The sequence below is a fragment of the Amblyomma maculatum genome, chromosome 1 (genome assembly GCF_055883805.1).
Source record: "Amblyomma maculatum isolate TAMU_Amacu chromosome 1, ASM5588380v1, whole genome shotgun sequence".
Lineage (NCBI taxonomy): Eukaryota > Metazoa > Arthropoda > Arachnida > Ixodida > Ixodidae > Amblyomma > Amblyomma maculatum.
In genome coordinates this window covers 379,720,064-379,738,374 of record NC_139344.1, presented here as the reverse complement: position 1 = coordinate 379,738,374, position 18,311 = coordinate 379,720,064, and the positions used below count along the sequence as shown (strand labels likewise).

The 18,311-nt window shown below is 45.9% G+C and overlaps 1 protein-coding gene across 1 annotated transcript in view; it reads right to left on the bottom strand.

The window, feature by feature from the left end:
- Positions 1–16,298, bottom strand: part of LOC146208345 (MFS-type transporter SLC18B1-like) — a 60,441-nt gene extending 44,143 nt beyond the window's left edge. Inside the window, exon 1 of the mRNA XM_084578421.1 lies at positions 15,991–16,298. Coding sequence (XP_084434547.1) covers positions 15,991–16,278 — 288 coding nt within the window. The 5' untranslated portion in view covers positions 16,279–16,298. The remainder of the gene's footprint in view (positions 1–15,990) is intronic.
- Positions 16,299–18,311: the final 2,013 nt, after the last annotated feature.

Genomic DNA, 18,311 nt, shown 5'->3' with positions numbered 1-18,311 from the left:
TAACTAGCTTTCCCCTGAACAGATTACATTACTAATGTATGTGATTATCGAAGTAAAAATTAAAAAAAAGACAAAGTACAATCCCCAATGCATTCCTCGGCCTCGCCGACTGTTGGCTTCTTTCCTTCATATATATATAATATGAAGGAAAGAAGCCCCCATATATATATATATATATATATATATATATATATATATATATATATATATATATATATGGGGGTGATATATATGGGGCTGTATTATATATATATATATAATACACACATTTACTTCTCCGAAAGTAAAACATTCAGAAACATCTGCTAAGGCGTCGGCGAATGCGATTGCGGTAGCGCGGAAAAAAAGATGGCGGGGTTCGTTCGTGAAGTTAGTCACCAGGAGCTCAGATTGGCCGTTACGGAGATGGATGAGACTCGCGCGCCGAGATAATTCCATGGGTGAGCAAAAGGGAATGGTTGCCCTCAGCGACCGCCGTTCCGTCACGTAGTTCGTCGCAGTTAACAGTCGGAAAAACACTGGAACGTGGCGAAATAGAAACGCTCTAGGCAGAAATTCGAAGAGGGGCGCGGCGTTTTTCGGTCCGCGGTGTCAGTATCATGAGCTTTCTCGGTCGAAAAGGTCGCGATACGCTTCCGGAGATCGATAATGGCCCCATACTCCCGGAGAAAATCAACACCAAGGATACAGTCGCGGGAGCAGTCAGGCATCACAAGGCAGCTGACATTAAACGTGGAGTTGCGAATTTGGACTCTCGCCGTGCACTGACCGCTCAGAGGTACGACATGACCGCCAGCGGTTCGAATCTGCGTGCCAGATCATGGCGTCATTACTTTTTTTAGAAGCGCCGCTAGCTTCCTGCATAAAATCGAAAAATCAGCACCAGTGTTTACCAATGCGCTAATCTTATAGCCGTCGAGGACCACGAGTATATCCGGCGAGAGTCTATCTTCATGTGTACGAACTGTCGCCGGGGCCGTCAAGTCGCGGTCACTCACAGGTCGCGTTGTCGGGGGGTCTTCTTCGCGTCGATTTCAAGTGGCCTCGCCCACGGAGGTCGCTGTCTTTAGTTTTCCCGACGTGGACTAGGCGACCATCGCTGCGCCATCCAGGAGGAGCTGGGCTGCGATGATGGTCGGCATGGAGACGGAGATCGTGACTGTCGCCGAAAAGTTGGCGCCATGCGCTGCTGGGCTACGTAGTCCTCACTATCCAGTGGTCGTTGACCTAAAGAAGGGCGACGCATGTCGATGGGGAAACCCTTCAGTCCCAGTTGTCGATATGGGCACTGTCGATATAGGTGACCAGGTTCTCCGCAGTGGAAGCACAGGCGCTGCCGATTTGGAGCACGCCACAGGTCTTCCTTTCGCTGGGGTGGTCGGTGGTTGTCGATGTACGGCTCAGGGTGGGCTGAATACAGTGAGCCTTGGTCGGGTGGCAGTAATTGTGTGGAATCAGTCGGGGGACGTCGCAAAATGTCCGCATACGTTGGCCGACAGGACTCGGTGAAAAAGGATGGCGGGTAAGCAGATGGTACCGAAGGCCGAAATGCTTGCTGGAGCTCTTCTCGGGCAATAATACTAGCGACCGAGCCGACCGTCGGCTGGGGAGCACCGAAAAAGTCAAGTTCTTCCCGCAAAATCGAGCGGATGATGTCGCGGAGAAGATCCGGAGTAGCCCCGAAGGCGGAAAGCGGCTCTGTGAGCGAAGCGGCGAGTACCGGCCAATCGTAGGTCGTAGACCGCTGCTGGAGCACCCTTTCCATTGTGATTTCCTCCGTAAGAAGCTCAACAACCATGGTCGGCGGATTGCGCACGAGGCCAGCCAACAGTTGCTCGTTAATGCCGCGCATAAGATGGCGCACATTTTTTTTTCTTCAGGCATGGCCGGGTCATCATCGGAACAGCCTGGTCATGTCCTCCACGTGCATAGTGTTAGTCTCGTTGGGCATCTGCTTGCGAGAGTGCACAGCCCTTTCCGCTCGTTTTCGGCGATCCCGGCTGGTGTAGGTGTCCAGGATGCAGCGGCAGAACTCGCGCCATGATGTTCGGGTGCCTTCGCGATTCTCGTACCAAGTACGAGCGCCATCTTCTAGGCTGAAGAAGGCGTTCCTGAGCTTCACGGCGTCGTCCCACTGATTAAACGAGGCGACCCGTTCAAACTCGATGAGCCAATCGTCGACGTCTTCATTATGACTGCCGTGGGAAGGCTTAGGCAGTCGTGGGTTCTGTAGCGTGCAATAAGTTGGAGCTTGCATGACAGGTTGAGGGGCGGCTGCGGTGGTGAATTCCAACGCTCCGTGCTCAGGTGGTAAACCTATGTTCCTCCGGCTAGCGCGGTGCACAGGAGTGTCGACTGGCACAAGACCTGAATCCTGGGCGCGCGGAGGAGTGCGGGACATATACTGGGATCGGTACCACGCACCTCCATCAAAATATGTCGCGGACAACAAGGCAAGATGTGAACCACAGAGCTAAGCTGTAAGAGCTGGCAGCGTTCCGAAAACAGCGCGCGAGCCGACTTCAGTGTCATCTTCTTCCAGGTGCAGCGAGAACATGGAGACATCAGGTGGCATTATATACATATATAAGTATGCAGATAACTGAAAGGGAAAATGAGGGCCTCGTTATTATAGAGTTAAAGGAGCTGACAGTCAACGAGTCTAAGGCAAACGTTACGGATTTTTTTTTTAATTGATTGCTGGTATCTGACAAGAATTAGTCTTATGGTGATTATCGGGATAAAGAATAATAAACGACAAGCAGAAGGTAAAACAACACGCCGACTGCCGACTGTCAGTTTTTAACTCTCTCTCTCTCTCTCTCTCTCTCTCTATATATATATATATATATATATATATATATATATATATATATATATATATATATAAACTTGAAGTAGGTGACACACGGTGGAAAAAACAACCCTTTAATCCGACGTTTCGGCCGGGGTCTGGCCTTTGTCAAGGAATGTAGAAAGAAGCTGTCGGTTCCCATTTCTTATATACATGCACAATCGAAGAACACGTGACCAGCCACTGTCAACAAATAAACACCAAAATATCAAAAACAACATTTCACACGCCTGATGTAATGGCGGTGCAAGGTATATAGACCGAATGACATGTGTTGCGCTTAGGTCATGCATCTTAATATGTTGCACAAAGAAAGGAAGATATATCACTAAAGAGATTATTGTCACTATCAGCGCGCAAAACAAAATATCGCGAGGTTAGAATGGGTGGAGTACATGTCACATTTAATCCTGCAATATTCAGGAGGGGGAGGGGAGGATTCATTTACTGAAATATCATTCTCATTGGTAGGCGACAATAGCAGATAACACGTCAGTAGAATTTAACAGTGAAATATAACTGTGATTTAGCGCGGTACACACACACACAAAAAGTAAACAGTCACTCAAATCGCGGCATGGTGACAAAACTCGATTTTGTGCTTAATGCTATGGGGACAAAGAGAAGCAGTTAAAGTTAATTGTTCGTAACAGTGTTGTTAACACAAGGAATCGTGGGCAAGGTTATTGGATAAGTTGTAATGATCAGTGCATGTTACGGCGGGAAGCAATATGATCGTGAGAAGCTGGCAAACATAAAAAAGATCAGTGCAAGTAAAGCATGACACCCTGCGAGGGTCTTTGGGCTGTGACCGTAACAGCGCAAGCGAAGAGGCAAACAGTGCAAAATGGAGCCAATGTCGATTAAACATAATATCTTTTAAGAAGCTGCCAAATGTGCTACTATTTAGTTAAAATGCTACGACGAGAGACAACTTAGCTTGCCAATGTTCTCATTCAGACCACAAGAAACCGTGTTAAACTTATGTATTAAAAATGATTCGCGAACTTCGCGTTCATGGTGGGTTCTGAAACCTGATTCCAGTAAAGTTACTTGCATTTTTTCAAAGGGGTGCTTGGTAATGTTTACATGCTTAGAGATAGGAAGGTTAGGCAGTGTATTACAATGAGCTTTATGATTATTAAACCGGTATCTGAATGGTGTTTCGGTTTGGCCAATGTACTGAATTTTGCAGATAGAACATTCAAGCATATAAATCACGTTGCCCGTATCACATGAGAAGTTGCCTCGAATCTTTACATTAAAGTTCGATGCAGTGCTGAAAGCTTTCACTGATGTAGTCATTTGTGCACAAACTTTGTAGCGTGAATTGTTGCAAGGATGGCAGGCGATTGGTGCAGTGGGGCTAGTTTTAAACGAAGTTAAAATATCACTGAGACAACACGGGGGGCTTGCTGATAAATTTCTTTTAGACGATCACTTTGCATGAGAATACTATGATGTTTCTTTAATATGCCTGCAACGTCGGGGACCGAAGCTGAATGCGTTAGCACGAGATTGATTCGTGATTGGCCGGATGGTTTCTTTTCCGCTTTGAGGAGAGCTTTGCGATCAAGAAGGCTTGCTCGTTCCACTGCATCATTTATTAGGTGCTCTGGATATTTGCGTTCCATTAGGGTGTTACGAAGGTTGGCACAGTGAAATTCAAAGTCGCTATCGTCTGAACATATCTGTTTAAAGCGGACGGCTTGTCCATATGGGATGCTAGTCTTCCAGTATTTAAGATGGCTGCTGTCAAAGTGCAGGTACTGAGGTCTGTCACTGGGTTTCCGTTATAGATCAGTGATTAGTTTGCCATTCTTTATTGACATTGTCGCGTCTAGAAAATCAATAGTGGTTCGAGAATAAGAAGGAGAAAAGTTTATGGCCTCATGCACATTATTAAAACTATAGAGATGAATGATAGAAGTTGTGCCTCACCATGTTGCCAAATAAAAAAAAATGTCGTCTATGAATCTCTTGTAGTAAAAAGGCTTTAGCGGGTAGTCTTCGAGAAACCGGTCTTCTAATCAGCCCATGAATATGTTGGCGTAGTTGGGACCAATACGTGTACCCATCGATGTTCCGTTAATCTGGACATAATGTCTGCCATCAAATTCAAAGTTTTTAAGTTCAAGTATCAATTTAAGAAGGATAGCCAATGTAGAACCGTCAATGTTACTGCATAAGTTTCGATCTTCAAAAGCCTTTACAACTGACCGGATAACATTGGATATATACATCGCGTTATTGTTACTACTGCGTGTGCCGCATGCTGCAACTGGTGTAACAGCTAGGCCATCGAATAATAGAGCTAGCGTCGTCAATATATATATATATATATATATATATATATATATATATATATATATATATATATATATATATAATATACCAAGGCACGCCGCGGTGGCACAGTGCTTAAAGCGCTCGACTAATGTGCTCAATTTTATGGGATCAAATCCCGACAACGGCGGCCACTTTTTAAGTTTGGAGAGGAAAAGCAAGGAACCCGTGTACCGTGTGACGTCATTTCACATTAAAGAGCTCCTAGGTGGTCGAAATGTCTGGAAATGTCTCGACTACGGCCTCCATCAGGGCGTGATTCTATTTGGGACGTAAAGCCCATAAACCGAGAGCTTGTTTAGTTCTAGGTGGCCATGTCCATGTGCGCCGACATGTACGGGGTGCTGCCTGATATGCACTTGATGTGCCACAAGGAGCGCGTCGCTTCCCTGCACAACATATTATCGGCATTGGAAAGAAGCCAGCTTTCGCTGATTAGCGGTCCCAGAACGACCCCCATTGTGATACAGCGTGTATATTTGAACAGAATAGCTAAGCGGGCGAGTTGGTGATACATAGGTATAAATAAAACAGCGCGAAACACACAGACAAAAGGATAGAAAAAGACATCACCAGCGCTGACTCTCAACTGACCTTTAATCATCGGAAACACGATATATAAGGGAACACAACAAACAAACACAAAAGAGAGTACGTTACGTGTTGTAAAGATACTCCCCTTCACCATCACGCAGTAACAGCGAAGGTTTGTTAACGTACAACCTTGGTATTTTCTTCATTTCAAAGGCTTCAACGATTTCTCGTGTCAGCTGCACCGGGTGTTTGTACAAAATGTCGCTATAATGGAATGTTTTATTTATTACCGTGTATATTTGTTTGCAACCCGGTTCAAATAATGGGTACTTTACTTTAATCATCAGCCGTTTCGGCAGAGGCAGTTTGGCACTACCGTGACCTAAAATAACCGAAACAAAAAGAGAATAATTTTTTGGACACGCTTATGCGGCCACTTCGGCAGGGTGCCCAGCTACATGGAAAATACGCTAGTTTTAGCATTTTCTGTAAACTATGGGGCTCACTATACAGGCAACGTTAGGCTGAGAAAGACGTATGCCTTCTGCGGCAGCGGGAAAGAAAGAAAAGCAGCAGTATGAGCAGTTTTCTTCTCATTTAGGCATTTAAGCGTCACTGGGTCCCCGCGGCCGCTGGTGTCTGCCTTGACATGTCGAGGCGACCGGGCGTCTCTCTAGATGCTCGGGGGACCGCTGAGATGGATTGTGCTGCGCTAGCTAGCCTGTTTTCAGCAGATGGCCAGCTGTGGACGTTGGGGGCAAAATAACCTGTCGCTTGCGCAACGACATTAATTTCCGCACGCTGGATGCCGGTTATGTGAGCGCTCTGAAGTTCACCCAGCCATTGCTGTTTAAAGGGCTTTCGTTTGACCTCATCGCCTACGCGGGTTCCCAGCGTCTGAGGCTCTGTTTGGAGCGTTGGTCATTAGAAATTTTGGAGGATATGGAACGGCTGAAATCATGTAAACGCCGGGTATGCGAAAAGAAAAGCCCAATAAAGTGCGTTATTGTTACTTTTGCGCGTGACGCAAATTTGATGGCGTAACAAGCGAGCGAATATTACCCTCGTGGAGCTAGCATCGTGATGAATTTTTTGCTCAATCATTCGCTGCCTCTATGCTTCAGTTTCAGCTAGTTGCACAGGTCGTCGGCCGTTACGTATCAGCGTGAGATCAACGCAAATAAATGTATTGCGATTTGCTCTTCTGTTCGATTCTTTGAAATATGCCCACTTGAGAAGCTCGGTGTCTTTTTCTCTTTGTCAAAGCTTTGCATTGACCTTTGTAGCCTGAAATAACGATGCGCCCATGGCGTCGTCCGCGAGCGCGCTTTGCAACGATCGGATTGCACACGCTCTATCGTCGATCAGCCCGATCGGTGGCACAGTGCAGAGCAGTCGTGTCGTGTTCGTTCCAGTCGAACGTACTGCACTGCACTAACCGAGACCAAGATCCGTATAACTCATGCTATGGTCTTTCCAGTTGTGATGTATGGATGCGAGAATTGGACTGTGAAGAAGGCTGACCGCCGAAGAATTGATGCGTTCGAATTGTGGTGCTGGCGGAGAATCTTCAGAGTTCCTTGGACGGCCAGAAGATCAAATCAGTCGATATTATCGACCATAAACTTTGACTGCTCATTGGAGGGTCAAATTCTAAAGTTAAAGCTCAGCTACTTTGGTCATCTGATGAGAAGAGAGGAGTCGCTGAAGAAAGATTTGATGTTGGGAAAGGTTGAGGGTCACCGGAGAAGGGGTAGGCAGCGAGCGCGGTGGTTAGATGGCATCCTCGAGGCGCTGCAGATGAAATTATGTGATGTTAGGAAGATAGTGAGAGACCGGAAAGCGTGGCGTGATATGGTCCATAGGGTCACGAAGAGTCGGACACGTTTGAACGACGGAACTGAACTGAACTGAATGGAGACCAACCGAACTTGTGGCTCCGCACGAATGCAAAGAAAACACTAAGATAGCCGTCGATTGAAACCACCACAGGTTACCATGTCTTCTCGCAATTCTGAAACTTACTGCACTTCATGTTAAGTTTCCATTCGTTACGAAACGTCAATGGACAGGAAACGCGAGGCAAGGGAACGTAGTCGCCGTGCCCCATCTGGCGTTAATTCATTCGACATATTTACGTTACAGTGAAGGTTGGGCAGGCAGGGATTGTATAGGCGCTGTCGTCGCGTGATTTCAGCGCGAAAGTTAGCATGACAAGCCACCGGATGTGGTTTCACTGGACTGCCGTTTACTGACACGTCGGCCACAAGCACCTTCCAAGAATTCCCCCTTTCCTTGATTCTGGAAGCAGAACATTCCGCCCCCCCCTCCCCATTAGGATGTATGTATAAGGACAATGTTCATAACTTTGTTTTTCACTATCCCACTCGTGTCGCTGCCAGAAAAAGTCCCAATAACGCAATCTCCAAATGTTTTTTCAACTTGCAATACTATAAAACTGCCATTCCCTCAGCCTTACCTCCAACCTCATGGTAGAAAGATAAATTTCAATACAGATGTCCACCTGCTGTTGCAGATTCATCAACTTTAGCCATTATCTTAAAGCCGTTATCTTTATGCATGTCACTAGCGCGGTGAACGAGCATTATTTGTTGCCGGAGCGGCTATCTAATACTGGCAAGCCCCGCTTTTTGTGTCATTGACGTTAATTTCACAAGTCGGGCTCCTACAAACCTGCACTGCTCGTTACAATCTAAGCATTTTTGACAGATAACACCTGTTGCTGACTGCTGTGTGCTCGAATGAGATTCTGACGGCAGTAGCTCCGGTGCCCTGATTTCTGAGCTCTCACCAGAGCAGCAAACCAGAGCTTTAAGCCTCGGACCTTTACTGCTACTTTGTTGCAGGTGTGCTTGCACTTGCTCTGAGGTTGAATGACGTGGCCCAGAATTACTGCTGTTTGTTGGTGGCCTTGTAATCGAAGCGACAGAAGAAAAAAAGAAACGGAAATAGTTGGTCACCTTTTGAGTATGAGTATATTGAACGCTCTATCCCCACAGGTGTGCTAATAACACAATGGAAGTGAAATGTAGAGGCAGCGTAGCACCGAAGTTTGAAGCGAATGATTTCATTGACTCTGACAGAAACCATTGAGTCCCACGTCACCTGTCCTGGTATGTGCTGATGAGTAGGAGAAGGAGTAACCTCTACTGGACGCCAAAACCAACAGAGATGCATAAAATGCCGGAGCTTTCTTGGAAAGAGGAAGCTGTGCACAGTCTCGTCGGCGCGATTAAAATAATTAAGCAGCGCTTGAGCAGCGGTTCGCAACCGAATTTTGCAGTGTTTGCTGAGGCCACCCGCTTTCCTACAAACGCCGCCATTGATTATAGGGGTCACAATGCACCACAAACGGGGAATGTAGGGGTGCGCATTGTTGGTGACTATGAAAACCTAAATGACGGTTACCAGACTTAGAAGCTACAAGATTCGACTCTGGCTACCAGCATTTTTAGGCTGTCTTAGAATGCACTGTGTATCTTCTCTGCATTTGATGATTACATGCGCTCTATACGTCTAAAGGGGCTGATGTTATTATCGAACATTAAGTGCGTTTGGGATCAGCGGGGAAAGTAAACGGTACACGGAACTTGCATAAATACGCCATAAGATTATACTAAATTAAAATATGAAGGAGTCATTACACCTAACAGATTGCATTTCCGCCAGCCAAAACAGTGTCATAATTGCCTCGGTGAAAACGACATTAACATTCGTGACGGCTACTGAATAAACTGAACAATAGTTTTGAGATGGCGTTGTTCGACCTGTGGTAACCTCAGTTTTGGTAGTTTACAAATACTTATTTATATTCTTGGAATTCGGCAGCATCTTCAAGTAGTGGTACTGTTCCTACTGGTAAGGTATTCGCTACTCTGGAATCGGCATCTTTGGGAAGAACATGTTACTTGTTTGCATGTTACATGTGGAAGAACGCGTGCATTGTTTTACTTCGCGTGGAGCCTCCAGATCACTTGGACGACCAGTTCGTCATCATCGATCAGGGGGGATCATGACTGTGACGTGATAGTGGGTGAGATGATTGATGTGTAAAAGGACGGCTTCAAATAGACGACTCGTACGAAGCAAAGAATGGTCAAGATCCTGTTCATAATTTCTCAAAGGGAGTAATCTAAGAGACCGATACCCCGTCATGCTCTACGCGGACCTTCAATCACTGCTATACAATCAGCTTCCGCCCAGAGCCGATCCACCGCACAAGGAGTTCTTACTTTGGATATCTCAACAGGAAAGCACGCTGACATTCCTCTTCAGTGCTCTGCAATTGATGACAGCGACCCCACGTTGCCCCAACCGTACATGAGGAACATATTTTTAGTAGGGGTCTGTCAGTGTGTCATTCAGAAAGCGACCTCCTTGATTACTTGAACTCGTAAGGTGTTCTGCACGTGCGACGACCGGTGCATCGTTTCGAGTCACAAGAAAAGGAATAGATAATGAAACCTGCTAAATGTGTTCTGCTCATATTCGTTTCCAGCCTCGAGAATTAAAATCTTGCTGCCCGGTGTTCGTATACACCGGTTCGGGCCTATGTCAAAAGTTTTCGCCAAGGAGCAGTGCTGCAAGCGGTGCAGTAGCATCAGCCATGCTTTAAAAGATTGCAAAGCAGACTTTGTTTGTGCTGTCTGCGGTGGTGACCACTCAGAGGGTTTAGATGGCTTCGCCTTTCTTGCCAGTGGCCTAAACTGTTGAAACTCCTTCCTTACTCGTCCCAAATTCCAACCTACTGAGAAGCCTGTGCCTCAAAGTGACGATGAAATTCCCTGCGTTGAAGTTAGGTGTTCGTCTCGCGCCAATGAGCAGGTTCCCTAAGTGAACTGATCCTAGCAGGACGTCAAGAGCATTTGCATGCGAGTCGGTTATTCGAATTGCTTCAGCAAAAAGTGTCTATGGTACTGAGCGGCGAGGACTCTCTCGCGCATCACAAGCGGTGATAAAATCGTTTACCGTGGCCAAGAATGCCCCAGCCGGAATCTTTTGTTGATCTTCTGAATCCGTGCGTAGCGGAAGGAGCTGAAAAATCGAAGTATATCTGACCTTCTGCGCGTTTTGTTCGAAGTCTTGCTTTTACATGTCCCATCGAAGCAGTCTGGTACTGTGAAGAACTCTTTACAGCTGGTGTATTTCTTTGAGTTCATAATTACTGCCTTCGTGGGAACTTCCTTACAATATGACTTGTCCTCAGTGCAATGGCACTAAAAAGCAGAGAAAAGCGAACTTTGTAATGGAATAGAACCACGCTGTGAATATTAGGCAATTGGCTGAGTTGAAACTATATCTGAAAGAAACTAGTGCTCCTATCAGTCCTTTCAGAAGCTGGCTTGCAAAGCGGGGCATCTGATTGAATATATCGCCCGTAAAAACGGATAGTAAAAAAGTGTTTTCCTGAAGAAATTGCACCGCTTTACATGGGCCTGCAAATTTCACATGTGCATGGCTTTGAACGTCACCGTCATTTGCGCCGATGACATGAAGGCATGATATTTGCGTGGCTGTAAGGATAGAGCTTGGCTTCCCAATTTTTTTTTTGTTGTTGCACCAGTGTACAGGCGTTTTGAATGTAGATAACACTGAATTTGCTTCTACAGAAGCTTTCTGACCGCTGCTTAGCTCCTCGAATTATCTGAGCTAATTTCAATGTCCGTCATATTAACATGTTTTCCTACTGACGCAAGCTCCTAGACGCCATTTAGAGTTATGAAGTTAGGACCTGTGTGTTGCCATTAACGGAAGACCCACTACTTTCTTCCGAGCCCCAGCATCTGCCACAGCTGTAGGCCTGATTTTGCGTTCACCAGACATATGGTTGAGGTGGTCAACACTGGCGTGATATCCCGGCTATAGGGCTCTTTTCGGGTGGGAGGGCAGGAATCACACACAAAATAGGCCCCATAACAGATTTAATCACTCTGGATGTCCCCGCTCACCCGATGCTCTTGAGGCTGCGTCTGGACGCCACTTCGGTGATCCGGTGCTTGAGGTGGGAGATGATGACCATAGCTGCAGGTAGCGCTGATGATGACGGTTTACACGGCGAGCTCAATATATGCGCTGGCAGGACTAGCGAGCCGTCTTCGTATTTTTAGTCATTCGTCCCTCGGCAGACGAGCCTGGGTCGACCTGCTCTAGCTCGTCTTTCGCTCCTTTCTGTCCCACCGTCCTTCTGCTGCTTTCCTTGTCACCTCGGATCCTTTCTTCCCGTTCCCGGAACCCTCACCATCCTCGCAACAGCGCACGTGTAGCCGTCATTAGCACGGCGTCCCAGCATTCCAGCGTGTAGTTCAGCGACCTACTTCGTATCCGGTTTTCGGACAAAAGGCGATACGAGTAGGAAAAATTGTGAAGAGGTCGATGGCTCCCGAATCCTCGCGCAACTCGCATCCCAAGTTCTGGCACAGGCATTTTAGCCGTCACATTCGCTCACCATAGTGTTTTCAAAAAAAAAAAAAAGCTTTTTTTTTCGAAGTCTGTGCACGGTCAAGTAAATTCTTGTGTCCATAAATCGTTTACCCTGAACTGTATGCGCACTGCCACGAAAGCACATCACAGATGAGTTCAACCGCATCACCGTCCATACAAGAAGTCCGCATTTCACACACAACAGCGATGTCATCCAACTCCCTAACATCTGTTGAGATTCAACTGTCTCGACTGACGACTATTTTAGAATAAACAAAAAATGTGTGTACACTTTTTCCTCTTTTTTTAAAGCATTGCAATGGATACACATTCTAAAAGGGGTCTGAAAACGGTATCGTACAGGTTGATATACATATCATTAAATGGAGTTCATACAACTTAAACTGAACATAATAGTACACGAATAAAGCTTAGATAACTGAACAGTGTTCAGAAAAGGGTATCATACTATGTTTTGTACAGGGATGAAACTTGACTAGCAGGCTTACAGCGTTATCAATTAAGACACGGGATTCTACATATCCCACACATTGGGATGCAAAATCAGCTCACGGTCTGGCTCTTTCGACAGTTCGAAATGTTCGTTCCTGTTCTTTTTTAGTGCCTGCGACCTTCCGGCCTGTGAATTATCCATGTCTACCTCTTTAGTGTTGCTGGGTTGAATATCACCATGTTCAGCATTTTGCGGCGGTAAATGTTGAACATGTGTCAGAATGCCGTGAACGATTTCGGGATCTATAGAGCTTGTTGTCGCAGGTGGGATTACGTCATTGTAACTGTTCTGAGCCAGCGCGCTCTGTGTGCAAGCTTCGATTCCGTCCTTTTCTGAATCACTTTGAGGGGCTGTTTCTTGGTACCGCTTCAGTCTGTTCGCATGCATGGTGAAAGTTTGGTGCCTTCCTTCACAACTTCGAACGCGAAATGTTGCTAGGCTTAGTTTTTCCACAATGCGGGAGGGGCACTTTCCATTTTGGCGCCAGTTTTTGTGACAGCCCCCTTTCACTGTGCTCAAATTTGAGCACGACCCGATTTCCTGCCATGAACTCTGCTTCCGCGGCTTTAATGTCATGTCTCGCTTTCCGGACCGTGGAGGCGGAAGCCAAAGCTTTTTTCGCCATCTCGTGAGATTGATTTTAGTAGCACGTCATCCCCGCATTCCAGCGTGTCGTTCAGCGACCCTTCTTCGTATCCGGTTTTCGGACAAAAGGCGACCCGAGCAGGCAAAATTGTGGACAGGTCGGTGGCTTCTGGATCTCCGCGCAACCCGTATCCTAAGTTCCGGCCCAGGCAATTTAGCCATTACACTGGTCCTCTGTCTCTTGTGCTCTTGGTGCATATAACCTGCGCGTCGGACGCTTTTCTACTCGTTTTTTTTTTATCAATCAATCATTTATTTCAATAAAACGTACAAATCGCAAAAAATGTTGGGCCAAGAGCCGAAGCTAGTTTAGGCCCGTACATACAATACACAGCACTGGAGACACGCTAAAGGACATGTAACAATTGTTTTCAGGCTTATACACACGCAAACGTAACACTCAATGAGCACACAAAGTAAAGTAAAAAAAAAACACATAAAATACATGACAGCAAAGAAATGAAAAACAGGCATGCACATACAAAAATTATTTTAGGCGACTTGCATAATTGAGAGATCACGGAATACAGTTCTCTTAGAAAAATGAATACAACTAAGACATACACATTTGGTAGCGCCTGATATGGAAGCATTTCTTATCTATTTTATTCAGTGCTATAATAATATAATTTTGTCAAAATACATGTCCTTGCACATGGGTGTCAGAAGCAACAATCATAGTGGACAACCTTCGCTATAATGCGCTGTCTGCAAATCCACCAAGAAAAGTTCCACAAAATGCCAAGGGACTCAGGGGTGATGCTGGTAAGATTATTCAAGTCGACTAAAGTTAGTGGTGTATGGTTTTATTGCACCAAAAACAATATTAAAAAGCCACGGGAACTTAAGCGGCCTTAATTACTGCCAAATATTGATCAAGATGTATAAACAGTTATAGGCAGGGCGACGTAGTGACGCCCTGCCGTGGTGGCTCCGGGGTTATGTCCCTCGACGGCTGATCCCTAAGTAGTGCGTTTGATCCTGACCGCGGCGGCCGATTCTCGATAGAGGCTGAACTCGAGGCGCCCGTATACTATGAGATGTCAGTGCCTGTTTTAGAACCCTGGGTGGTCGAAATTTTCGGAGCCCTCCATTATCCTCCACTTCAATATCGCTTTGGGGGGTCAAAAACTATTAGATGGGCTATTACTGATCACCACGTTTTGAGATAGCAGCATTATTCAGGTTAAACATTTTGCATATCCTAGCCCCCTCATCGGCCACGAACACGACCTCTACAACTGTCCAAATCCAGAAGAAATCTTGCAATGTGCGAAATTTTGTAGCTAGAATTCGCTAGAACTGTGTACGCAGCCGCCATCGGAATGTACAACATTACTGGTCCATCTGTTTTCGTCAGTGTTACTCGCAAAAGAGCAGCAATATGGCACCAATAGTGATTTTGGTGCACCTCACGAAATCGGATGCATCCTAACTGGTTAAACATTTGCTACCGAAGCAAAGTATCGACTTTGGAGCTTGCCGACAAGTCACTATCAATTTTTTTACTCGACTGACGCACATCTAAGGTCAAGACTCCCTCCGAAATTTCCTCGCCAACTAGAAACTCTTTACCACCGACTCAGCCTGAACTATGCATGTACAAATAGCTTGCGATACCGTTGTGGTCAAATGAACAGTTCCGCTTTGTGACAACTGTGGCTCGGTTGAAACTGTGCAACATATCCATCTTGAGTGTCCTGCGTACGCTGACGAGCGTGCGAACTACGAACATAGCATGGAAAAGCTCTCCTCAGTGCATTTAACAATGGACATTATTTTAGTTCGCTTAGCCTGCCCTAGGCGACAGAGACTCGTAATGAACTTTTTATTTACGTAGTCCACCTTGAATGTTACCCTTCGGCATTTTTCACGCTGTGAACTCTGTAAGCACATTTATCAGACTGTGCATTTCATCATTTCATTTTATACCATTACTCCACGATGCACCTTAAAACACACTTAATGGCCGCATTTTATCTCCCCTTTCATTTTTTTGAATCTCCTCACGATTCTTTTTCCATCTTTACCTCCCGAATTCCCCTTCCTATAAGAGTAGAATGTCAGCGAAATTTAAACGCCAGCTAAAATCTCTGTTCTTCATTAAAGGGTTGCTCTCTCTCTCTCTCTCTCTCTCTGGCGCACCTCACGTCGAAAGGGGCTGCGGCGTTTCCTGGCACCATCTGGCGTACACATGAGCATTAGCGACTATTTGTTCTTAGATTCTAGAACGGATACGACCTCCTGTTTTCAGTCTCTCTTATCTCTAGCACAGGTATCGTCACTCAGCGACAATAAGGCGATGGTGCGTGGAAATTTGAATTGCAATGCGCATGAAGGCGCAAATTTACCCGCAGTTTTGTTTCGGAGAGAACCGAACAAGGGTTACGTGGGAGCCTCAGTTCACAAGTGCAGCCAGCGTTAACCTAATTTTGTTTAATTAAATGAGCTTTACAAGTGTGGCGTTACAAACCTATTTCCTAAACAGACAATCGCATCGCTTCTCCTTTTCCTTTTACTTAGGCTTTACGAGTGGTCAGGCTCTTTTGCGGTAACACATTGTACATAAAACGCCACTTAGGAAAAAGAAACTTGCCGATAAAAACCAAAAGTACAGAGTTCCGAAACGGTGAGATTGCAAGCGTGAGACACTTACCATGGCCGGGTAAAATGATTGAAGGAGAGAAAACCCGGCGGCTATCCAGAATTCGCTGTGGATAAGTGGAAGGATCCAGAGGAACTTCCGAACCCTTTTTTGCCACTTGGTTTCCGAAGCCTCTGTGGTCTTCGGTGGCAGACCATTGGCCTTCTGGTCAGCCGACATGCTCCCATGACTGCCCCGTTTATCGCTGCAGCAATTGACGAAGTCTGGATCAGCCTTCAGGGTCCCGTAATCGCTGCCTTCGACGACGACTCCCCTCTCCAGGAGTGCCGGAGACTTCATGCTTCTCTGAGAGCCTGCTGGCCGCTGCCGACTGCGATGCCTGCAGTATCAGGCGCCGTGCGAGCCGTTCAGCCTGCGTACAAACGATGTCACACATGTGAGCTGTGTTGACTCGTGCGCGCCTCCAGAACGCAAGTGGTCGATGCTATAACGTCACGTCAAGGCCGGAATTTGTTCGCTTTATCCGGCTTCCTGTCGTTCGTTTTGAGGGCTTTATTACCACGAAGTATCCACAACGTGCTCGTTAAATGAGTCGTCATACCACCGAACACAGTTTTTGTTTATTTGAACGACAACTGCTTTCAAAGTTCAGGGTGGAAACTGACCTGTATCATGGCCGCTCCTAACCTTTCAGGAGCGAATGTTGGACTTTATATCTGCCTTTTGTGCGCAGGACACAATGGTAGGCTATATACATGCTTTCTCTTGATGATATAGCAGCAAACAGTTCTCTAAGCCCCGCCTCAGCAACCCATCTTTGGTTGCCTTTTTTCTTTGCTCTTTTAGTGCGTAAGCAGTACTTCACAACGTAAATCAGGGTAAAATCATGGGAAAGCAGGAGACTTGTTTGAAGCCCCGACTTTCGACCTTCACAGAAGAAAATCCGCCGGGGCGGGTTCGATTCGAGGATTGTCGCGTGGGAAGCCAGAATGGAGCCTCAAAGATCTTACGGCAGCCGATACCCTTGCGTGTTTGACTGCTACTCTGTCTCGCGTACACATATTTTGGTCTTCATGTTCCTGCATATGTGCTCAGTGGATTCAGTCTCACCGCTATTGCATTTCTCTCCTAAAATGTATTAAGCGGTTCCAAATTTTTCGTAGCGTGCCGCAACTAAGTTTTCCAACTACCGATTTCGTCGACCTTTGCCTCAGGTTTGACCTTTAAACCTCAACTTCCAATAGAAAGGAAACTGAAATGTGAATTGCTTGTGCACATACTTCAAAATGAGCAAAATCAGCTGCAGACTATTTTTTCTTTTACTGCCGGCATCCTATACCTATGTGCGCCGACAGAGTAGGTGATGTTGGGCAGCTTTGGTCACTTTGACTTCCCTGGCACTGGTCTAGTAAATGGAAGCGATAGATTCAATAAATCAGCTTATAAAGGTCTTCGCTCGATGAAGACAAGCGGTATTTGCTAACAGCAGCCGACAGAAAGTATATGTCAAGCATCAAGGAGAACAATCGTATGACAAAATTTCTCTTCAAATGAGTGGACACACAACGGTCATAAGTAAGCAAAATTTTCCGTTAGATAACGCAACATTTTTCAAAATCAAGGTAAAAAAAAAGGATTTTATTTTTATCTCGCTTAAAGCCTACGCGCAAGGTGTATATGTATACACTTCTGTGGCTCAATTTTTCTGCCCAAGCAATGTGCATGTTTTTGCCCACAGCAACCTGTGCGTCACGTTCATCACGATATAGAACGCAGCTGCCACTTCCGGTACTGTCGGCAAGACTGACGTTCAGCCTATAAAGGAAAGCGAATTCGTGACAACAGTAACCCTGGTAGAGAATCACTGGCGTAGTATCATTTTCAACTCACGCTTCGTTCCTAAAATTGAACCTGGTGTACTACTCAGTATGGGGGAATTTCAAGCACATAACCAAATGGTAACAGGAGCTTAACACGAATTACGTGCTAGGGGGAGACCTTCAACGGTTGTGTTTAAGAAAAGCAGACTACTAAAATAAAATTTTTCAGCATAGGCATGCTACCACTGTGAGGCGGTTATTGAGGCGGTTCCTAAAGGCGCTAGTAGTGCATTCCCTCACTACTTGCTATATTTTATCCCTGACGTTACCGGCCGCAGTAACGAGTGGTCAGTTTTGCTTTATATTGCATTTATATTGCACAGAGTTGAATCTATGAGGATTAATCGAAAGTCTCCATCGTATGCTGCGGTGCCGCTCCGAATAAGACATATTTGCATTGGAAACAGCTGTAATAGGAAGGGAGTCTGCTCTTCGTTGCGCTTTCGCCTGCTTTATATATTTTTTTTTATTCTGGTGCCAATAAGAGACAGC